This window comes from Microcaecilia unicolor, chromosome 11 (assembly GCF_901765095.1).
Source record: "Microcaecilia unicolor chromosome 11, aMicUni1.1, whole genome shotgun sequence".
Taxonomy (NCBI): domain Eukaryota; kingdom Metazoa; phylum Chordata; class Amphibia; order Gymnophiona; family Siphonopidae; genus Microcaecilia; species Microcaecilia unicolor.
In genome coordinates this window covers 112773285-112798245 of record NC_044041.1, presented here as the reverse complement: position 1 = coordinate 112798245, position 24961 = coordinate 112773285, and the positions used below count along the sequence as shown (strand labels likewise).

At 44.8% G+C, this 24961-nt stretch overlaps 1 protein-coding gene across 9 annotated transcripts in view; it reads right to left on the bottom strand.

Moving 5' to 3' along the window:
• The window catches only part of LOC115480240 (sodium/calcium exchanger 1-like), a 144382-nt gene that overhangs the window by 39733 nt on the left and 79688 nt on the right, over nucleotides 1–24961 (bottom strand). The window contains exons 4-6 of one of the 9 annotated variants that reach the window (XM_030218768.1): nucleotides 23543–23546; nucleotides 16724–16786; nucleotides 12132–12148 (exon numbers count right to left, since the gene is read on the bottom strand). The exons of 3 other annotated variants lie outside the window; for them this stretch is intronic. In XM_030218768.1, coding sequence (XP_030074628.1) covers nucleotides 12132–12148; nucleotides 16724–16786; nucleotides 23543–23546 — 84 coding nt within the window. Of the gene's footprint in view, nucleotides 1–2645; nucleotides 2682–3347; nucleotides 3373–8043; nucleotides 8058–9049; nucleotides 9074–12131; nucleotides 12159–15170; nucleotides 15220–16723; nucleotides 16787–23252; nucleotides 23268–23542; nucleotides 23547–24961 lie in introns of all 9 variants that reach the window. 5 more of the 9 variants (XM_030218767.1, XM_030218762.1, XM_030218770.1 and 2 more) reach the window with 5 other exon arrangements.

The following is a 24961-nucleotide window of genomic DNA, read 5'->3' as shown; positions in this document are numbered from 1 at the left end:
TAAAAGAAATTGATGCTTTGTGTGTATTTTTCTTTCTATTACAGATTCTTCACTACTACAGAGGTAAGTAACTTACGGGCTCATTTTCAAAGCACTTAGCCTCCCAAAGTTCCATAGAAACCTATGGAACTTAGCCTCCCAAAGTGCTTTGAAAATATGCCTCTTTCTGCACTTTATTTCTTTTAATTTCTCAGTTCTTTTCCTTATTCTTGGTTGAACTTAGCTGATTTTCAAGCTTTCTTTACTTTCTTCAGCTCTTCTCCTTTCTTTCACGTTGGCTACCATAGACGTGATGAAGACAAGAACCAGCTCCGGAGTACCTACTATACTAACTTAAACACCTTAAATGAAAAAAAACTATTCCATATCTATCTATCTATCTATCTATCTATCTATCTATCTATCTATCTATATATATATATATATATATATATAAACTAGCTATCCCAGATAAATAAACGGATAATTAGGATTCCCTACACTTTAATCCACCCACATAAAAAAAAAATTCAAAGGAAAGTTTCAAATCCAGAGTGTTTATTTCAAACAAAATCTTAGGGCTTTATTCAGTGAATATTAATTCAAAGAAGCAAAAGTCCTCCAAAGGTAGCCAGCATATAGCTGTTCTATACCCCAATATTAATTAAATTACATCTCTCAAGTAATATGTATTTTTATTTTTTTTCAGGGGTAAATTATTATTTTTAAAAGAAACTCCTTCACTGCTGTTATCTGTAAGTAGTAGATTAACAGTATATTAGAGGTTTTTTTTTCTTCTCTCTGACAGCTCTTGTAACATATCAATGCTAGGCTGTCAAATTAATCAGCTGTTTTAATATATATTTTCTGAAGCAATGAGGTACTTTGCTTGATTAAATTTAAAATAATTTTAATACCATTTAATTCTAATTCAAAACTCACAAAAATTCTCAAACTCTCCACTTGAAGCCAAAATTAACATGCGAGGCTTCTTTAATTAAATTATCTAAGCCCAAACACTCTTTCACTCTTACTTAAAATTGATTAACACTTAAATCTGTTTTAAACAGATTTTTAAACTTTCCTGAACAGAAACCATTAACATAGATCTGTCAACTAACTCACTCACCTCCCAACTGACTCAAAACACAGTTTAGAACCTTTTGTATGTCATAGCCTGACTCAAGCCCAGCAGGAGCCCCTGCACTAACACAAAGTCCACCAAACAGTTCCAAAACCCAAATTTTACAATAAATTATAACATTCAAGCATTACCCAGCATTTAAATAATATTTAAACATATTTTCCATACCTATTGATCCTCTGAAGTGTTTCATTTTCAGTTTTCTTTCCAGTACGTGCCTGCTGCACGGTTCTGCCACAAGCCATCATCTGGCTTGTGCTGTCAGCTGTCTCTCCCTCCTCAAGGCACCCCTGCAGTGCGTGCCAGCCAACCGCATGCCCACCGCACTACTTAAAATTTTTTTTAATGCTAATTAAGCGAAAAATAGACCCCTTAGAGGAGATCTGTGAAAAATCCATTACTTCCCGAGGCTTGATTGGCAGATTATATAGATGTGTTCATGCACAGGCTCCCATAGTTGTCATAGGAGGGGGTGGGAGAAGGAATTGGGAGTGACCTTGGGCGAACCAAGGTGGGAGAGAATAGAGCGGGCGGTGTTGGGTATCTCAACACATGTACCACTCAAAGAAAACTCAGTGAAAGTGTTATACAGATGGTACTTAACCCCGGATCGCCTTAGGCGAATATATCCAACTCTCTCGGGCTTGTGCTGGCGGGGGTGTGGTGAGAGAGGAACCATGGGGCAACTTTGGTGGAGCTGCATCAAAGTTACAGCATTTTGGAAGGCAGTAGAATGCAGGGCTGGCTGGGCTCCCCCATCCACTGGGTGCTGGAAGTGTTCCTTTTTGCCACAAGAGTGGAGGGTTTAACGTCCTATCAGCAATTGAAGCAGATGACAGGAGTAGCTCGAGTAACAATACGGAGGCTCACGGGAGCCGTTTGAGTGTTTACATATCCTTGAATGCATCCATACACTGAAAAGAGCGGGATGGTCTTAGATAATTCTTGTGTCGGAATGTTAAGTTGATGGACTAGGCACTCGGCTATAAAGCTTCCACCTGCCCCGGAGTCCAGAAAAACTTCAGTATGTTCCAGTCTGTGACCTAGGTCGAGCACTGCTGGCACTAAGAATTGGGTATGCAGAAGGTTAGAAGATTGACTTATTACAGTGCCTGCAGTCAGACCCTGACCCAAGGATCCAGGTTTAAGTGGACACGACCGCGTAGTGTTCCGTATCACCACAATACAGGCAAAGATTGAGGGTCCGATGCCTCTGTTTCTCTTGAATCGTGAGAGGAGTATGGCCTAGTTGCATGGGTTCTACTGGTGGTTGGAGGGAAACCTCCTGCGGACTAGGAGTCTATGGCAAATACTGATGGCAAGGTGTCTTAATACCTATCTTTTCCAAGGAACGCCGTTCTTGGCTACGCTCCTGGAATCGAATATCAATCATATTACAAAGTTTAATTAGGTCATCCGACCTGGTGGGAAGTTCACGTCCGGCCAGCTCCTCCTTAATTTGCGGTGCCAACCCCTGCCAGGTCACGACCAGACTTTCATTGTTCCAGGCTAATTCAGAAGCCAAAGTGCGGAACCTAATCGCATAGTCACCCAGGGTCTGTGTTCCCTGCTTTAGTCTCAGGAGTGCAGAAGTTGCGGAAGTAACCTTCCCAGGCTCTTCAAAAACTCTTTTAAATTGATTCAGGAAACTATGGAGATCATGAAGCACCGGATCATCCTTTTCCCAAAGAGGGGATGCCTAAGCTAATGCTTGATCGGACAGTAGAGACATAATATAAGCTATCCGGGTTCTATCAGTAGGAAAGTCTTGGGACTGGAGCTCAAAAATTATTTCACACTGGTTGAGAAAACCTCTACAATCTTTGGAATTACCGTCGCATCTAGGTGGTAACTTCAGACGGATCCCTGACGTGACCGGAGCTCTTGCCGGTGCTGGATCTGAACTTGAAGCATCAGGAGCTGCTGCTCTTAGGGATGCCACTATAAGTCTCTCTAGCTGGTCCATACATACCCCCAGGGTGTGGAGGCCATTAGCATGATCCTGCAGGATGGGTGATCCCTCAGAGCTCATGGCCTTGCAATCTGTCAGGATTCTCGTGGAACCACTGGGTTAGTGAGCCCTTGGACCACTGCCGAGGAGCGGCAGCGGCAGGAGAATCACCCAAACACAAGACAAGGCAGAACAGATGTACCGGCAAACCCTGGACTGGAACTACCAGACAGAAACTGCAGCCGAGGCAACGCAAGCTGGAGCAAGCAGGACAGGAATCAGCCAAACTTCACCTGCGCTTGACCACCGTTCCCCAGGAGTTGAGCCCCCAGGTGCAGGCGGCCGGCAGGACTAAGAGACCGAGGAGGAAATCAGAACTGCAGGGTTCAGCAGCCGGCCAGCAAACAGCAGAACACTCCAGAAACCAAACCGGGGTCCCAGACAGGCAGCAAGCAGAAAAATATTCCAGGAACCAGACAGGGTCAAAGGCAGGCAGCAAGCAGTAGAATACTCCAGAAACCAGACAGGGTCAAAGCCAGGATAAGAGTAACACGGTAGCACTGCAACAACACTCACCGACAAGAAACTCATCAGACGACCTCTGTTTCAAGGCAAACTAGAAAGCTTCCCAGGTGATTAATAAAGGCAACATACAAGGGAGTTCACCAGGTACAGGTACTGCTTAGTTCCAAAAAAACTCCCAAAACAATCTGGAAGGCTGGAAGATCCGGACCGGACCGGAATATCTTCTGGAACATGGGAAACAGCAAGCAGTCAGTCCATAGCAGCCACCAGGTCTAACCACCAGGGGGCGAGATGACTGAGAGCAAGAAACATGGGCACAACCGTGACACTAACCTACAAATGCTCTCACTCTGCTGCCCCTCCTTACCTCTCCACCCTCATCTCCCCCTACATTCCTACTTGGAACCTCCGCTCACTGGACAAATCCCTCCTTTCTGCTCCCTTCTCCACCTCCGCTAACTCCAGACTCCGCCCTTTCTGCCTCGCTTCACCCTTTGCCTGGAATAGACTTCCTGAACTGATACGTCAGGCCCAATCCCTACCCATCTTCAAATCCTTGCTCAAAGTCCATCTTTTCGACTCTGCTTTTGGCACTTAACCTAGCCATTATGCCTCTATTCAATACCACTACCAATCTGTCTGTATTATGCATTTGCATACCTTAATTGTCTTTAGCTGTTTAGATCTATTAGTCTGTCCCTATGAACTATTGTGTAATCAGATGTACTATGGTGTCCTAATTTGATTGTTATGTCCTTTAGATTGTAAGCTCTTTTGAGCAGGCCAGGACTGCCTCTCTTCATGTTTGACTGTACAGCGCTGCATAAGTCTGGTAGCGCTTTAGAAATGTTGAGTAGTAGTAGTAGTAGCAACGCTCTACTTGGTACAAGAACTCACAAGTCTGACAATGACTGTGTGCATATGCTGCTTACTGATGCCAGCTCCTTCCTCAACAGCTAAATTTCACTGGATCACGGCTACTTCGGCCTCCCATTTTCACCTTTGCTCTTTACCCTTAAAGAATATCTGAAAAGCCACAAGCTAGCCATCAGTCATACTTTCAGTTTCTATTATGATCTGGACATACTGTCTAGAAACAAAAGTTTATTTGGTCAAGCAGTTTATGGTCTAATATTTATTTGATAGTTAAAATTTAATGCAAAAAAAGTGCAGAATGATGCACTTGGGGTGTAGAAATCTAAGTAGCTGTGTATGATAGGGGCGAGAGGCTGATGTGCACAGACCAGGAAAGGGACCTTGGGATGACAGTGTCTGAGGATCTCAAGGTGGGTGAAATAACGTGACAATGCAGTGGCCATAGCCAGAAGGCTTCTAGGCTGCATAGAGAGAGGCATAACCAGCAGAAGAAGGAGATGTTAATGCCCCTGGACAGGTCATTGGTGAGGTCCCACTTAGGAGTCTTGTGTTCAGTTTTGGAGACTGGCTTTAGTTAAGGACATAAAAAGACTTGAAGATGTTCAGAGGAAGGCGACACAAATGGTAGGCGGTTTGTGCCAGATGACATATGAGAAGAGACTTGAAGACCTGAATATGTATACCCTATTGCAGTGGTTCTCAACCTTTATTCAGTCAGATCAAACCTGGTGGATGAAGCTCACATGTGTGACATACTGCATATATGACCCTTTTGGGCCTTTGGTCTGACACAGTATAGCAGTTCTTATAAATTAAATGTAAACATGCTCCGCAGCTATGAGAACTCTATCTCCCCCCAACAACATATGCAGATCAGAACTAAAATATTTCTCCATAGAAGTCACCATAAAAAAATATTCTGATTCTCATGTCAATAGCAACATAAATCTCTCCACTACTAGGCACACTGTAAAATAATACAAAGCCTGAAAAAAATCCTAACTCAACATACATGTAGTCAATGTGCCATACAACAGTAACATTAACTACTACTACTAGGATTCAAACAACAAGAACCCTACCTATGAGTAGACAGCACTACAGTTATTACACTGGGCCCTCTACTACTGGTAAGAAAAGAACAAGTGGGACGGCTACAGATTTCTACACAAAAAAAACGTGTGAACAAAATGTTGTACTTGGTCACATGCAAAGCACAGACAAACCCTTCTGAAATACAGAACAAGGGATAATCACAAATTAGAAATAGAAATATGAAGATAAAAGTTACACTGGGAACCCCAAGAAGTCAAACTTAGCACATACTGCTTCACTGGAGAAATAAAAAAACGCTCAAAAGATTTGCCAAATCTCATTGCAAACTAGACATATGTCCAAACAACCTCATGACATCTGCTCCCCAACACTTTATAACAGACATAACAAAACACTTGAATTACATGTTACAAAATGGTCTCTTCCCGAAGGAGAAAGGAAACATTCTACTCACCCCCATACCCAAAGACGCAAAGAAAAATGCTAGTGAACTAACCCCTTCAGGGGTGGGGTGATCACTGAGGGACCCAACCCACAATAGTCAGGCCCCCTACAACCAGTCACAGAATCTATGACAAAGGCAGAATTGGTGTGTACAGCCTGAGCTCTTTCAGTAAAACTTGGGGACCATGGGTCAAAATTTAGCAGACAATAGAAAAGGTGCCGGTACTCAGTACCCCCAAGTACCCCCTCAAAAAAAGCCCTGACTAACCAACTACAGGCCAGTAGCATCCATTCCCCTAATAACCAAGCTAACGGAAGGGTTGGTGACCAAACAACTCACAAATTACTTAAATAAATTCTCAATACTCCATGACTCCCAGTCAGGATTTCGGTCAAACCACAGTACTGAAACAGTACTAGTTACCCTCATGACCAAGTTCAAACAAATGATTGCAAATGGAAAGAATATACTACTTCTACAATTTGACATGTCAAGCGCTTTCGACATGGTTGATCATGGAATACTACTACACATCCTTGAGTACTTTAGAATCGGAGGGAACGTTCTCAATTGGTTCAAGGGATTCCTAACCACACGATCATACCAAGTGACATCCAACTTGACTACTTCAGCCACATGGATACCTGAATGCCGAGTCCCACAGGGATCCCCTCTCTTGCCAACTTTATTCAACTTAATGATGATACCCTTGGCCAAATCACTATCAAACCAAAACCTCAACCCATACATATACGCAGACGACGTAATGATTTACATCCCCTTTAAACAAGAGCTAAAGGAAATTTCTGATGACATTAACCAAAGTCTCCATATCATGCATTCATGGGCGGATGCATTTTGGCTGAAACTTAATGCAGAAAAAACCCAATGCCTAATACTCACCTCTCAACATAACAAGAACAAATTCACCGCTATCAACACACCGAATCTGAACCTCCCGATTTCGGACACCCTAAAAATTCTTGGCGTTACCATCGATCAACACCTAACACTCGAGAGCCACGCGAAAAACACAACAAAGAAGATGTTCCACTCAATGTGGAAACTAAAAAGAGTAAGACCTTTCTTCCCAAGGAATGTTTTCCGTAACCTAGTACAATCAATGGTGCTCAGTCATTTAGACTACTGCAACGCACTCTATGCCGGCTGTAAAGAGCAAATAATCAAGAAATTTCAGACAGCCCAGAACACAGCAGCTAGACTCATATTCGGTAAAACAAAATATGAAAGTGCTAAACCTCTACAAGAAAAATTACACTGGCTCCCACTGAAAGAACGCATTACGTTCAAAATATGCTCCCTAGTCCACAAAATCATTCACGGAGATGCACCAGCCTACATGTCAGACCTGATAGAACTACCACCCAGAAATGCCAAAAGATCATCTCGCACATTCCTCAACTTGCACTTCCCTAACTGCAAAGGTCTGAAATACAAACTAATGCACGCATCAACCTTTACCTACGGGAGCACACAGTTATGGAACGCATTGCCGCGCAACCTAAAAACGATCTGCGAACTAACGAACTTTCGCAAACTACTGAAAACCCATGTCTTTAACAAGGCATACCACAAAGACCAACCAATGTGAATATACACAACTCCTTCACATATACTCAGAACTGTCTTATAATATTCTGCTTGTTGTACTATTATCTTGTTTTATCCTTATCATATTGCCCAAGAACCTTCTATAACACAAAATGTTTACTTCTAATGTATGTCCACCTTTCATAATGTATTGTAAGCCACATTGAGCCTGCAAAGAGGTGGGAAAATGTGGGCTTCAAATGCAATAAATAAATAAATACAATTTTTTTGAAAGAGACGGACGTCCATCTTCCGACATAAATCGGCACTTGAACGTCCATCTCTCAGAGACGTCCAAATCGATATAATCGAAACCCGATTTTGGACATCTCTAGCGAAATTCCATCGCAAGGACGTCCAAATATGAGGGGGGTGTATAGGAGGCGTGGTGAAGGCGGGACTTGGGTGTTCCTAAGACTTGGATGTCTTTGAGTTATAATGGAAAAAAGCAGAGACGTCCAAGACTAAAGCTTAGACGTTTTCACCCAGACCTGTTTTATTGTGAGTAAGGCACAAAAAAGGTGTCCAAAGTGACCAGATGACCACCGGAGGGAATCAGGGATGACCTCCCCTTACTCCCCCAGTGGATGAGTGCCTAAATTTATACTCAGAATGTCACTAAACTCCTAAATTTAGGAGATTAAAAAGTGGGTGGAAATGGGTAGATTTAGGGTAGGGGAAAAAGTTAAGAGCTTAGCACTGATTTTTAGCACTAGGCTTGTAAATCTAGGCAAATGAATGGAAGGCCTAAGTTATAAGCATTATTTTTAAGCATTTAAATTAAGATACATTTTCTGCTGAAAACCTAGGCTCCTAAGTTTGGTTGAAAATAGGACACAAATTGAGGAGCATAACTTTAGCAACTCAGCTATTTTTGATTATTGGGCCCTAAGATATTTGAACCCCAAAACTTAACAGATCTAAACTTGAAAAAAAATTTAGACATACATATCATGTTAACTTCAAGAGCATAAGTGGCTACAAGGGTCCCTCTTCTCCAGATTTTCAGTTCTGAATCTTCCGATAAGCTGGAAACAGCACCCTCTATCTCCTTGAGAACCACAAAAACCTCTTTCCAATTTATCTTTAGGCAATACAGCTTCAGACTTTGAGAAATTCAAAAACCTCAAAACGTCTTTTGATGACATTTTAAAAAATCTCCAGTTTAGGCTGTCTCTTCAGTGGAGCATTGTTTCACTTCAACCACTTGTTTCTCCAAAGCCTCGTATGACCTTTCCACCATGGCTACTTGATCCTGAATTTGGACCAGAAGGCTAAGGACGCTATCAATCCTATCAAAAAAATAAAAAAAAGATTCCATTGCATAAATCACAATCCAGACTATGCCCAGCACCACTACTGGGGCTTAATGAGTAACATTTTAACATATTCCAGGAAATTCAGCCCTCTGTGACCACTTGCATCTCTGGGAGCCAAATTACTCACTGGCCCTAGGTGAGACTCACGGTTGTCATTCTATCGTCGACTCTGCTGCTGTTTCCATTTGTGGATTTGTCAGGGGAGTTAGCACAGTTGTCCCCAACAACATCCTCCATATTCTGATCTGCTGAGTGAACCTGAGGTGCACAGCCAACTGGAGTTAACATGCTTCCCTGGACTCAGTGGAAAGGCCTGCCCTGATTAAGCCTCAAATTTTCCAGCTCTCACCCCCACACCAACGTCTCCTACAGAGAACTAGAACATGCTCATTCCAACCAGCTGAGCACTTTGTGGGGAAAGGGAATCTGAAGCTCTCACTTGGCCCTCACATTTGACCACGGTAGCATACAAAACAGCAGAGCCTTGGAGTAGTACAAAGATATGACCATTCAGTCCAAGATCTTGGTTCCCCACGGCAGACAAAATTTATATGGACAAGTGCAAAGTAAGGCAGATATGGAAAAATAACCCAAACTATTGCTACATGATGCTAGGTTCCACATTAGGAGTCACCAACTAGCAAAAGGATCTAGTTGTCTTCATGGACAATATGCTGAAATCTACCCAGTGTGTGGTGGTGATCAAAAAATCAAACAGAATGTTAGGAATAATTAGGAAAGGAATAAAGAATAAAACAGAGAATATCATAATGCCTCTGTACCACTCCATGGAGCAATTGCACCTTGAGTTCTAGTAGCCACATTTCATAAAAGATATAGCAAAATTGGAAAAGGTGCAGAGAAGGGTGGCCACAATGATAAATGGGATTGAATGGCACCCCTACGAGGAAAGGCTAAAAAGTCTAGGGCTCTTTAGCCTAGAGAAGAGATGGTAAGGGCAGATAGAGGTTTATAAAATCATAAATGGAGTGGAAAAGGTACACGTGACTCAGTTCTTTACACTATACAAATACCACCATGAAGTCACTAAGTAGCATGTCTAAAAACAAATTGGAGAAATGGCTTTTTATGCAACCCACAATTAAGCTCTGGAATTTGTTACTGAAGGATGTGATAAAAGCAGTTAGCGTAATTGGGTATATAAAAGGTTTGGGAAAATTAGAACATAAGCATTTCCATACTGGGACAGACCGAAGGTTCATCAAGCCCAGTATCCTGTTTCCAACAGTGGCCAATCCAGGTCACAAGTACCTGGCAAGATCCCAAAAGAATAAAATTCCTGGAGAAAAATCTAATTTTTATTCTTGGGAGTATGCAACACGGAGTTGATCTATTTTTTAGGATTAAGTAGGTACTTATGGCCTGGATTGGCCACTTTTGGAAAATGGACATTGGACTAGATGGACCTTTGCTCTGATATTGAATACTGTGTGCAGTTCAGGTCACCACATCTCAAAAAAGATATAGTGGAATTAGAAAAGGTACAGAGAAGGGTAACGAAAATGATAAAGGGGATGGGATGATTTCCCTATGAAGAAAAGCAGCTAGGACTCTTCAGCTTGAAGAAAAGACGGTTGAGGGGAGATATGATAAAGGTATATAAATTGGAGTGGAACAAGTAAATGTGAATTGCTTGTTTACTCTTTCCAAAAGTACTAGAACTTGGGGACCGCAAAGAAGCTACTAAGTAGTAAATTTAAAACAAATCAGAGAAAATATTTCTTCAATCAACTTCACTTTGGAATTCGTTGCCAGAGAATGTGGTAAAAGCAGTTAGCTTAGCAGGGTTTTAAAATGATTTGGATAAAATCCTAAAAGAAAAGTCCATAAGCCATTATTAAGATGGACTTGGGAAAATCCACTGCATATTTTAGGATAAACCACATAAAATCTGTTTTGTTGATCTGGGATCTTGCCAGGTACTTATGACCTGGATTGGCCACTGTTGGAGACAGGTTACTGGACTTGATGGACCTTCAGTCTGTCCCAGTATGGCAATGCTTATGCTTATTTGCTTAGGACCCAGTATGGCAGGTTATGTTCTCTAGCTGCCACTGCCTTATCACACTGTTTTGCTATCTTAAGATCACCCCAAGGTCTCTGACTTTTTTAGTGTGTATCAGCATCTCACACCTCAGTAAGTACAGCTCCATTGAATTTCTTCACTCTAAATGCATGACTGCACTTTTTTGCATTGAACCTAAACAGTCACTTAAGCTCTCCAAGGGCTTCCTTGCGTCTCATCTCATTTTGTCTACAGCCTCGGAGATGTCCACTTTGCTGCAGATGTTAGCCTAATTTGCAAAAAGATACATTTTTCCTTCTAATTCCTCTAAAATATCATTCACTATGTTGTAAATTCTGCCCATGCAGCCTCTGAACTGTAAGGGCCCCAGGCAAGAAAGGGTCTAGTAACCGGAGAACTGCAGGGGTGGAGGCTGAGTGTGGCAGACTGTTCTCTGAATCCACACGAGAAACAGGAAAAAACCTCTACGAGGAAACAAGATGCAACACAAAGTAGAGGATGACTCACGACTCTCAAGACGGGAATAGCAGTAAAAAAGTGTTTATTAAGGCACCAAAGTGAGACCCAACATGGGTCCATATTTTTGTAATGGTATCAGTTTATTATTGAAATATGTAGCATGATATTTTGCTGGATCATATATAGCAATACAAACATACAGCTTTAAAAATACAGTTTTAAACTACAGCAGAGAAAATTGTTTCATTTCAAGCTCCTCTCTCCCCCTCCCTTTCTCCTGGGGACTTTTGATAGCAGGGATAGTCAATTACAAACACTTAACAAAGACAAAAGAGAGATATATAGCTTCCTCTGCCCTCCCACCTAACAAAAGCTTGACTAAGGTGGGTACCTGGATGCTCATCCAGACATCTCCGAAAACCAAAGACCCAAGAGACAGAAAGTCTTGAGACCCCATTGAAGACAAAGACTTCAGAGGAAAAGCATAAACAAAACATTTGCCTGTCATCAGAGGTATAGAGGTATTCCTGCCCCCTCCCATCGGCTGTCAGATAGATGGACGCCAGGGCATGTGCAGAAAGGAAGGACTTATAATGTGATCATGTGAACAGACTACATTAACCATAATGCCTTGCAAAATATCCAGGACATGCACACACCATGCTTCTCTGCTAACATTATAAAAGGCCTGGAAACAGCCCAGCTCGCTCTCTTGGGACCTGCCTCCTCTTGGGACCTGCTGCTCTCTTTGGGGTCTGCTGATGCCTGGCTCCTGACCATGTGCTCATCAATCAGCTGGACCACAGCATGCTTGTAACAAGGACTGTAAGTTAACCTACCTGTTACTTTGTTCTATTTTATGCACAAATTCTCTGTTCTAAGATCCTTTTAAAAGCTATCTCTCGTTTGTAACCTTATTTATATGATTGCATTAATCATATTGTAACTTAATAAACCTTTCTGAAGCTAAAAATATAGTCTCTTTGTGTTCTGAGTATATGGTATCTGTTAAGGTTAATCTTGCAGTACAGAATACTGCATTTCAACAGAGATATATACTTAATTTATTTAATTTATTGCAATTATCACCTTTGGTGATTGGTGGAGAAATTAATATCCTAAAACTTATAAATACAGTGCCTGCTCTTAAATTATAAACAGTAGCGAGTGCTCTAGAGCTCTTTCCCCCAAGATAAATCATTTCTTGTAACATTTTGACGGACTAGCCGCCTGCTTCTGGGAGTCACAGAACTGTATGAAAACATATAAAAACATGTATAAAGCAAATTAAATGACATGCATTTCTGAACAAAAACTTGAATATATAATAAGAAAGGAAATATAAAGCACAGAATGCATTAAACTGAGAACATGGACTGCATTACAAAAAAACATGGTCATTAAAACATCATACAATAAGACTATCATAATAAAAATAAAACAGCAATGCAGAAGATATGATCAATATAGATTCTGAAGTTTACTTTGGGCATGTAATAAAACATATTGGGCTGTAAGTCAAGTAACAACTAAAAGATGTTTACAAGTTTTTAAGAATGGTGTTAGACAAAATACACAGGAACCTTCCTTGGTTAAGACACTGTTAAATGTATGGTGTAGGCCAGTGGTTCCCAAACCTGGTCCTGGAGACACCCCAGACAATTAGGTATGAATATTCGTGAGAGAGATTTGCATGCATTGCCTCCACTATATGCAAATCTATCTCATGAATATTCATTGTGAATATACTAAAAACCTGAGTGGCTGGGGTGCCTCCAGGCCCAGGTTTGGGAACCACTGGTGTAGGCTAACAAACACTTGAAACACCTGAGCATGGTGTGGAGTAAATTACACAGTAACCCACCTCAGTTAAGTCACTGCTCTGTGTATGGTACCTTATGTATCATGTGTGTGTATGTGTACACAGCAAATGCACTGCCCAGCTGTGAAAGAAAAATAGTCCCCATTAGCTTATGTAGCAAATATTGCACTGCAGAGAAAAGACTAAACAAAAATTAAGAGACATATCAAAAGGTACTTGAGGCTAAAAAATATATACCAGAAATGACCGGTTACAAAAAAACAGTTAAGTTATATATAACCGGTTAAGAAATACTCGGTTACAAGTGACCGCTAAGGGCTAAAAAAGAGAAGATGCTGCTACTATAAAGATAAAAACGTGTCATAACCGACGCTCTAAAACATGTACAGCTAGGTGGTACAGTTTACCATGTTATAAGTATAATGTGAACAATAAAAAGTTTCAATAAAAATAATAACTACCATTAATAGGTTAAAATAAAGTGAATGATACATACCTGTAGCAGGTGTTCTCCGAGGACAGCAGGCTGATTGTTCTCACGACTGGGTGACGTCCGCGGCAGCCCCCACCAACCGGAAAAAAGCTTCGCGGGACGGTCGGCATGCAGGGCACGCCCACCGCGCATGCGCGGCCGTCTTCCCGCCCGTGCGCGACCGCTCCCGCCAGTTGAATGACAAGCAATAAAATATGAAACACAACTCCAAAGGGGAGGAGGGAGGGTAGGTGAGAACAATCAGCCTGCTGTCCTCGGAGAACACCTGCTACAGGTATGTATCATTCACTTTCTCCGAGGACAAGCAGGCTGCTTGTTCTCACGACTGGGGTATCCCTAGCTCTCAGGCTCACTCAAAACAAGAACCCAGGTCAATTGAACCTCGCAACGGCGAGGGTACAACAGAAAATTGACCTACGAAGAACAACTAACTGAGAGTGCAGCCTGACCAGAATAATTCGGGTCCTGGAGGGTGGAGTTGGATTTACACCCCAAACAGATTCTGCAGCACCGACTGCCCGAACCGACTGTCGCGTCGGGTATCCTGCTGGAGGCAGTAATGTGACGTGAATGTGTGGACAGATGACCACGTCGCAGCCTTGCAAATCTCTTCAATAGTGGCTGACTTCAAGTGGGCCACTGACGCTGCCATGGCTCTGACACTATGAGCCGTGACATGACCCTCAAGAGCCAGCCCAGCCTGGGCGTAAGTGAAGGAAATGCAATCTGCTAGCCAATTGGAGATGGTGCGTTTCCCGACAGCGACCCCTAGCCTGTTAGGGTCGAAAGAAACAAACAATTGGGCGGACTGTCTGTGGGGCTGTGTCCGCTCCAAGTAGAAGGCCAATGCTCTCTTGCAGTCCAATGTGTTCAACTGACGTTCAGCAGGGCGAGTATGCGGCCTGGGGAAGAATGTTGGCAAGACAATTGACTGGTTAAGATGGAACTCCGACACCACCTTCGGCAGGAACTTTGGGTGGGTGCTGAGCACTACTCTGTTATGATGAAATTTGGTATATGGAGCATGAGCTACTAGGGCTTGAAGCTCACTGACCCTACGAGCTGAAGTAACTGCCACCAAGAAAATGACCTTCCAGGTCAAGTACTTCAGATGGCAGGAATTCAGTGGCTCAAAAGGAGGTTTCATCAGCTGGGTGAGGACGACGAGATCCCATGACACTGTAGGAGGCTTGATAGGGGGCTTTGACAAAAGCAAGCCTCTCATGAATCGAACGACTAAAGGCTCTCCAGAGATGGCTTTACCTTCCACACGATAATGGTAAGCACTAATCGCACTAAGGTGATTCCTTACTGAGTTGGTCTTGAGGCCAGACTCTGATAAGTGCAGAAGGTATTCAAGCAGGTTCTGTGCAGGGCAAGAACGAGGTTCTAGGGCCTTGCTCTCACACCAAACGACAAACCTCCTCCACTTGAAAAAGTAACTCTTTTTAGTGGAATCCTTCCTAGAGGCAAGCAATACCCGGGAGACACCCTCAGACAGACCCAACGCAGCGAAGTCTACGCCCTCAACATCCAGGCCGTGAGAGCCAGGGATTGAAGGTTGGGGTGCAGCAACGCTCCGTCGTTCTGCGAAATGAGAGTCGGAAAACACTCCAATCTCCACGGTTCTTCGGAGGACAACTCCAGAAGAAGAGGGAACCAGATCTGACGAGGCCAAAAGGGCGCTATCAGAATCATGGTGCCGCGGTCTTGCTTGAGCTTCAGTAAGGTCTTCCCCACCAAAGGTATGGGAGGATAAGCATACAGGAGGCCGGTCCCCCAATGAAGGAGAAAGACATCTGACGCTAGCCTGCCGTGTGTCTGAAGTCTGGAACAGAACAGAGGCAGCTTGTGGTTGGTCTGAGAGGTGAAAAGATCCACCGAGGGGGTGCCCCACTCTCGGAAGATCTTGCGTACCACTCTGGAATGGAGCGACCACTCGTGCGGTTGCATGACTCTGCTCAGTCTGTCGGCCAGACTGTTGTTTACGCCTGCCAGGTACGTGGCTTGGAGGAGCATGCCGAACTGGCACGCCCAACGCCACAGCCCGACGGCTTCCTGACACAGGGGGCGAGATCCGGTGCCCCCCTGCTTGTTGACGTAATACATTGCAACCTGATTGTCTGTCCGAATTTGGATAATTTGGCAGGACAGCCGATCTCTGAAAGCCTTCCGCGCGTTCCAGATCGCTCGGAGCTCCAGGAGGTAGATCTGCAGATCCTTTTCCTGGAGGGACCACAGACCCTGGGTGTGAAGCCCATCGACATGAGCTCCCCAACCCAGGCGAGATGCATCCGTCGTCAGCACCTTTGTGGGCTGCGGAATTTGGAATGGACGCCCCAGGGTCAAATTGGTCCGGATGGTCCACCAGAGCAGTGAAGTGCGGCAACTGGTGGAGAGGCGGATGACATCTTCTAGATTCCCGGTGGCTTGGAACCACTGGGAAGCTAGGGTCCATTGAGCAGATCTCATGTGAAGACGAGCCATGGGAGTCACATGAACTGTGGAGGCCATATGACCCAGAAGTCTCAACATCTGCCAAGCTGTGACCTGCTGAGACGCTCTGGTCTGTGAAGCGAGGGACAGGAGGTTGTTGGCCCTCGCTTCGGGAAGGAAGGCCTGAGCCGTCTGGGTATTCAGCAGCGCTCCTATGAATTCCAGAGACTGGGTTGGCTGGAGATGGGACTTTGGGTAATTTATCACAAACCCCAGCAGCTCCAGGAGTTGAATAGTGCACTGCATGGACCGGAGGGCTCCTGCCTCCGAGGTGTTCTTGACCAGCCAATCGTCGAGATATGGGAACACGTGCACTCCCAGCCTGCGTAGGTACGCCGCCACCACCACGAGGCACTTTGTAAACACTCGTGGGGCGGAGGCGAGCCCAAAGGGCAGCACACAGTACTGAAAGTGTCGTGCGCCCAGGCGGAATCTGAGATACTGTCTGTGAGCTGCCAGTATCAGGATGTGAGTATATGCATCCTTTAAATCCAGGGAACATAGCCAATCGTTTTTCTGAATCATTGGCAGAAGGGTGCCCAAGGAAAGCATCCTGAACTTTTCTTTCACCAGGAATTTGTTCAGGCCTCTCAGGTCTAGGATGGGACGCATCCCCCCTGTTTTCTTTTCCACAAGGAAGTACCTGGAATAGAATCCCTGCCCTTCCTGCCCGGGTGGTACGGGCTCGACCGCATTGGCGCTGAGAAGGGCGGAGAGTTCCTCTGCAAGTACCTGCTTGTGATGGGAGCTGAAGGATTGAGCTCCCGGAGGACAATTTGGAGGCAGGGAGGTCAAATTCAGGGCGTATCCGCACCGCACTATTTGGAGAACCCACTGGTCGGAGGTTATGAGAGGCCACCTTTGGTGAAAATATTTTAACCTCCCCCCGACCGGCAGATCGTCCGGTACGGACACTTTGAGGGCGGCTATGTTCCCGTGGATCCAGTCAAAAACCCGTCCCTGGCTTTTGCTGTGGAGGCGCAGGGGGCTGCTTAGGCGCACGCTGTTGACGGGAACGAGCGCGCTGGGGCTGTCCCTGTGCCTGACGAGGCCTTCGGGCCGGCTGGTTGTACCTACGCTTTGCAAAAGAATAGGGTGCAGCCTGCCGGGCCCGGGAAAAACGTCCACCTGCTGAGGTGGATGCTGAAGGCGCCCGGTGGGAGAGCTTGTCGAGAGCGGTTTCCCGCTGATGCAGTTGGTCCACCATCTGCTCGACCTTCTCACCAAAAATGTTATCCCCCCGGCAAGGGACGTCGGCCAGTCTCTGCTGGGTGCGGTTGTCCAGGTCAGAGGCACGCAGCCATGAGAGCCTGCGCATCACTATACCTTGGGCCGCAGCACGAGATGCCACGTCACAGGTGTCATAGATACCCCTGGACAGGAACTTTCTGCACGCCTTCAGCTGCCTGACCACCTCCTGATAAGGCCTGGACTGCTCCGGCGGGAGCTTCTCGACCAGGTCCGCCAGTTGTTGCACATAGGTCCGCATGTGGATGCTCATATAGAGCAGGTATGATTGGATGCGGGTCACGAGCATGGAGGATTGGTAGGCCTTCCTCCCAAACGAGTCCAGAGTGCGAGACTCCCGCCCCGGGGGCGCCGAGGCGGTATCCCTCGAACTCCGTGCCCTCTTGAGAGCAGAATCCACGACCGCTGAGTCATGGGGCAATTGTGGCCGCATTAGCTCTGGGTCAGAGTGGATCCTGTACTGGGACTCTGCTTTCTTGGGAATGGTGGGGGGAATGGTGGTCGCACCCAGTTCCGAAGCAGCGTCTCCTTTAGGACATTGTGCAGCGGCACCGTGGAGGACTCTCTAGGTGGTGATGGATAGTCGAGGACCTCGAGCATCTCGGCCCTCGGCTCTTCCACAGAGACCACGGGGAAGGGAATGCTAATAGACATATCCCGCACAAAGGAGGCAAAGGAGAGACTCTCGGGAGGTGAGAGTTTCCTCTCCGGTGAAGGCGTGGGGTCCGAGGGAAGGCCCGTAGACTCCTCTGAGGAGAAATATCTAGGGTCCTCCTCTTCCCCCCACGAGTCCTCATCCTCGGTGTCGGACATAAGCTCATGTAGCTGAGTCCTGAACCGGGCCCGGCTCGACGTCGAGGCACCAGGGTCTCGGTGTCGTCGAGCGGCGGACTCCCGCGCCGGCGGGGACGGAGCTCCCTCCATCGACGTCGACGGGGACTCCACCTGCGTGGCGGTCGAGACCGGCACCGCAAGCGGCGACGGTGTCGACGGCCCCGGGCTAGAGCTCGCCGGCGCCACAGTCATCGGCGCCGAGGGCGCAAGCACCCCCGGCGCCGGCACAGCCTGGCGCATCAGCCCTTCCAGGATCCCCGGAAGGATGGCTCTGAGGCACTCGTCCAGGCCCGCTGCCGGGAAAGGCGATGGGGCCGGTAGGGGTGTCGGTGCCCGAATCTGGTGGGAGCCAGGAGACGGCACCGAGGTGCCGGGACCCTGTTGCGTCGGCACCTCTATCACCGACGGGGATCTCTCCTCTCGATGGAGACGCTTCGGCGTCGACTCCTCTCCGATGTGCATCGAGGGCGACCGGTGACGGCGCTTCTTATCCTTCTTCCGATGCCCGTCACCGGCGCCGGGAGGCATGGAGGAGGAGGATGACGATCCCCCTCGGTCTCGAGGAACCGGGTCAGACAGGGTTCGGTCCCGTGGGCCACGGGCTGAGGGAGTGACCGGGGCCGACTGCCCACGCGGCCTCTCACCTCTACCCTCACCGGAGGACCGGCGGGCCGACGGGACCTGTTCTCCTGGGGTCGATGCCATCGGTGCCGATGTCTCGGGCATCGATACCGGTACCGAAGGGCCGGGCGTCGATACCGATGCCGTCGAGGTCGACGTCGAGGGGCCGGCGCAAGTTCCAAAAATACGGTCCCGTTGAACTTGCCTCGCAACCTGAGTCCGTTTCCGGAGACCGAGACACAGGGGACACGACTTGAAATTGTGCTCCGGCCCGAGGCACTGGAGGCACCAAGCGTGGGTGTCGGTCTGCGAGATGGGCCGGCCGCACCGACCACACTTTTTAAATCCACTCGGGACCTTCGAGGACATCGACGGAAAAATCGCGTCGGCGAAATTAAAGTCGTCGATGGTGGCGGAAATCACACCTCGAAAAAGAAAAACGACCGTGCGGCCACTAGGCCGCAACGCAACGTCCCCGCTGGAAGCGAGGGAAAATGGGAGCGCGTGCTCCTTTTTTTTTTTTTTTTGTAAAGAAAAGAAAAGTGGAGCGCGCGGCAATTAAATAAATATAAAAGAAAAAGAGAAGTTCGCGTAAACGCGACGGTTTTTCCGGGGCTGAAACAGAGAGAGCGGCACAGGCACGACTCTCTCCAGGCGCGGAAAAAAAGGAACTGGCGGGAGCGGCCGCGCATGCGCGGTGGGCGTGCCCTGCGTGCCGACCGTCCCGCGAAGCTTTTTTCCGGTTGGTGGGGGCTGCCGCGGACGTCACCCAGTCGTGAGAACAAGCAGCCTGCTTGTCCTCGGAGAATAACCAGTTATCACTAAGCACTAATACGATAAGAACCGGTTACCTTACCGAAGAGCAGTAATGTCACAGGTCTGCAAAGTCAATGCAATGTCATCATAAGATGTAAAGGGTGGGATGAATGACTGCATAAATATATATAGATCTCACATCAACATTCATGAGCAGTATGCTAGTGGGAAAACCGCGTGTGTGGTCCCTAATACAAACGGTTAAAAATGATAACAGGCTAAAGAAACAACTGGTTATAAACATACTCCAGCTATATAATAAGGGAGTAGACGGTTACAAACTTATCACCAAAAGAAATATATATATTTATTTATTTCATTTATATCCCACATTGTCCCAATAGATCAGGTTCAATGTAGCTTATGGTAATCAACAGTACAAAAAGTGATGTGGGATAGTATACATTAAGTAGTAATAACAAAGTAAGGGCTCTGTTTACTAAGCTGCATTACCATTTTTAGCGCACGCTAAAAACAATAGTACGCCTATAGAGCGGCTTAGTCAATAGGGTCCTAAATGAGGATTGAGGATTACAATATTTAATATGGAAATTAATGCTAGACACAAAAAGTAACTATTTATAGTCATCCCTGTATAATAACAATTAGAATGGAACTGAGAAATTGAATAATTGTACAACTAGGGGTTTAAATAAATTATGATCATCTGTGAGAAATTGCTTAAACTGAGAGGTTTTAAGATATTTCTGGAATATCAAATAATTAGGTTCCCATCTGATGAATTTCAGGAGGGAATTCCACCATTTTCTACAGAGGTAAGGGAATCCTGACATAGAGATTGACTTGTAGATCACATTTTTGCAACAGGGATAGTGGACTGTTATTTATTTAGATTTTGCTCACACCTTTTTCAGTAGTAGCTCAAGGTGAGTTACATTCAGGTACACTGGATATTTCTCTGTCCCAGGAGGGCTCACAATCTAAGTTTGTACCTGAGGCAATGGAGGGTTAAGTGACTTGCCCAAGATCACAAGGAGCAGCAGCAGGATTTGAACCAGCCACCTCTGGATTGCAAGACCAGTACTTTAACCACTAGGCCACTCCTAATCTCTTGAATCAGGGAGATCATTGTGAAGGAGGAGATCAATTAAAGGTTGCATAAATATATAAATAATAAAGGGCCCCATTTCCTACGCCACGCTAGAGGCACATTAGAGCTTTTAGCATGCGCTAACCATTAGTGCGTACTGTGTAGGTGCCCACAATATTCCTATGGGCACCTACACAGTGCACGCTAATTTTGTGCACGCACTAAAAACATTAGTGCACCTTAGTAAACAGGGCCCAAAATGATTAAAACATTAAATAAGCCATGTTGACGCACAAGGGCAGAAGCTAAGGGATTACAGTTGGTAAAAAAAAAGGGGGGTGGAGTGGGGTTACAAAGCATAAATATGTATAAAAGATATGTTTAAAAAGGTACCAAAATTGAAGTGGGTAAGGATAAAAACACTAGCTAATTCACTAAAAGCTAGTTCCATTAAAAACAGCAGTTAAAGGACTACAGCTGATAAAAGGGTTGTAAAACAGAAGTTATGTGTGTAAAAAAAGGTGCAAATGGATAAATAAATGAATTAGGTAGGTGTAAAAAAAGGGAACTAGTTATAAAAATGATCTCAGGTCAATCTCAGAATTCAATCCTGAAGGTGCAAATGAATAGTCCTTTGTTCTTCTTTCAGTAAATATTAGTCTATATCACCTCCTCTCCAGGATTTGTGAAGAGCTTTGTATAAAAAGAATTTCATGTTATTAATAGTGTGGTTGAAGTTGCTTCCGTGTTCAACATTGGTGCAGAGAGGATGTTGCGACCAATACAACGCCTATGCTCCATTATTCTGTTCTTCATGATGCATTTGTTTTCCCCACATGGAGAAGTTGGCAGGGGCATTGGATGATGTAACATGAGTGGCATAGTAAGTGACAGCAGATAAAGACTTGAATGGTCCATCCAGTCTGCCCAACAGTCACAGTCATTATCAATTCAAGATTTAAATCAACAATGAACGTGATATTATATACTTGATCATGGTCTTTCTTTGCTGTTTCTGGGACATAGACCATAGAAGCCCACTTGGCTCTGTCCTTGTGTTCTAACTACTGGAGTTGCTGTCAAAGCCCACTCCAGCCTATCTGAATCCAGCTTGTCATTTGCAGGACAAAGACTGTAAAGTCTGCCGGGCACTGTCCTCATGTTGCAAATTACTGGAGTTTGCCTAGAAGCTCTCTCTAGCCCATCCTACAACCAGATTGCTATATGCCGGACTCAGACCATACAAACCAGCCCAGCACCGGCCTTAGTTGATGCAGCCAGAGTTGCCATCTAAGCACCACTTGACATGCAAACACATATGCAGCCCTTTAAGTTTTGTTTTATATATCATTCATTTTCTAATTAGAGATCCTCTGTGTTCACCCCACACCTTCTTGAATTCCACCACAGTTTTTTTCTTTCCACCACCTCCCTCAGGAGGGTATTCCAGGCATCAATCACCCTCTCTGTGAAAAAGAATTTTCTGACTCCTCCTACTCCCCCTTTCCTCAGACATTACTCCTAAGTCTACCACCCCACCACCTCAATTCATGTCCTCTAGTTTTATCCCTTTCCCTTCTCTGGAAAATATTTGTTTCTATATTAATACCTTTCCAGAATTTAAATGTCTGTATCATACATCCCCTGTCCCTCCTCTCCTCTAGGGTATACATATTCAGATCTTCCAGTCTCTTCTCATATGTCCTTTGATGCAAGCCCCATATCAATCTTGTTGCCTTTCTCTGGACCGCTTCAAGTCTTCTTACATTTTTAGCAAGATACGGCTTCCAAAACTGAACACAGTACTCCAGGTGGGGCCTCACCAATGACTTGGAAAGAGATATCAACACCACCTTTCTGCTGCTGGTTATACCTCTCCCCTAAACAGCCTAGCATCCATCTGGCTATGGCCATTGCCTTGTCACACTGTTTTGTTGCCTTCAGATCATCAGATACTATCACCCCAAGATCCCTCTCCTTGTCTGTGCATATCAGCCTCTCACCATCTAGCACATATGTCTCCTTTGGATTTTTATTCCATAAGTGCATCACTTTGCACTTCTTTGCATTGAATTTTAATTGCCAAACCTTAGACCATTCTTCAAACTTTTGCAGATCCTTTATCATGTTTTCCATTCTCTCCAGAGTGTCCACTCTGTTACAAATCTTGGTATCATCTGCAAAAAGGCAGACCTTACCTTCTAAGCCTTCGGCAATGCCACTTACTTATATTGAACAGAATCGGTCCTAGCACCAATACTTGAGGCAATCTACTACTCACATTTCCTTCCTCTGACTGAATTCCATTAACCACCACCCTCTGGTGTCTGTCTGTCAACCAGTTCCTAATCTAGCTCACCACTTTGGGCCCTAACTTCAGCCTGTCAAGTTTATTCAAGAGCCTCCTATGAGGAACCGTGTCTACTTGCTGAAATTCAAGTAGATTACATCTAGAGCACGTCCTCAATCCAATTCTCTGGTCATCCCGTCAAAGAATTCAATCAGATTCATTTGGCATGATTTACCTTTGGTAAAACCATGTTGTCTTGGATCTCGTAACCTATTGGATTCCAGGAAATTCACTATCCTTTCCTTCAGCATCACTTCCATTACTTTTACAATAACTGAAGTGAGGCTTACCGGCCTGTAGTTTCCAGCTTCTTCTCTGTCAACTCTGTTGTGAAGAGGGACCACATCCACTCTTCTGCAGTCCCAAGGAACCTCTCCCATCTCCAAGGATTTATTAAACAAATCTTTAAGGGGACCCACCAGAACATCTCTATGCTCCCTCAATATCCTGGGATGGATCCCAACTGGTCTCATGACTTTGTCCACCTTCAAATTTTCAAGTTGTTCATAAACATTTTCTTTTGTGAAAGGTGCTATATCCGCTTCATTCTCATATGTACCTTTGCCAGTCAATTGTGGTCTTTCTCCAGGATTTTCTTCCATGAACACAGAACAGAAGTATTTATTTAGCACGTTTGCTTTTTCCTCAACATTTTCCACATAGCAGTTCACAGCATCTTTCAGTCTCACAATTCAATTTTTAGTCTTCCTCCTTTCACTAATATACCTGAAAAAATTCTTATCGCCCCTCCTTATATTTCTAGCCATTTGTTCTTCCACTTGTGTTTTTGCCAGACGTATCTCTTTCTTGGGTTCTTTCAGTTTCATCCAGTATTCCTGTGTTCCTCTTTTTTTCTGTATTTTATGAACACCAACTCTTTAGCCTTTATTTTCTCAGCCACTTGCTTGGAGAACCATATCGGTTTCCTTTTTCTATTGCTTTTATTTACTCTCCTTACATAAAGGTTAGTAGCCATATTTATAGCTCCTTTCAGCCTGGACCACTGCCTTTCCACTTCTCATATGTCCTCTCAGCCCATCAGCTCCTTCTTCAGGTATTCTCCCATTTTGTTAAAGTCAGCATGTTTGAAATCCAGAACTTTGAGTTTTGAGTGGCTGCCCTCCAGTGTTGCAATCAGATGAATGCTTTAAGTGAATCATCTTTTTGGACTGTGGGTTTATAAGGTTGTTGGTGTCCACTGCTTGGGTACAGACACTGCATCTCCCACATGGTCTGTGTCCCAGATGAATTCCTGCTAAAGGATCATCAAGGGGTTCTGGAAACACTGACAGAACAAGCCTTTCTTTGAGGTTTCTTCTTCTGGAGTATGCAGTTACTACATTTTTGTTCCTAAAGCATTCATGACCTTCCAAGACATGCCAGTTCTTCTTAATAAATGTGATGATAAATATATAAATAAATGTGTAAAAAAAAGTGATGAAGGGTGCTTTATTGGAGAAACAAGCCAGATGCTAAAGAAGAGATTTAATTTACATGACATCATATGAAAAATGGTTGCGTCAATAGTCTACAAAACATATGACAATCAAAAACATATCAAAATGCACATATAATCAAAGCTTGACAATAAACTCAAAATAATAAAAATATAAAACAATAGTAATTATAAAATTATAAGCATGGATCAAACATACAAAAAACCTTATTACACAGCTGTGTCGAGTCATTGATGTTTCCAAATAAAGACTTTTTATCATGTATACTTCTCCCCTGGTTTTTGAAAGTGCCACATCACCCTTCTCCTATCTGTGTTGCCTACTTTGACATAGGGATTGTGTGGTCCTTCACCCTCTGTAG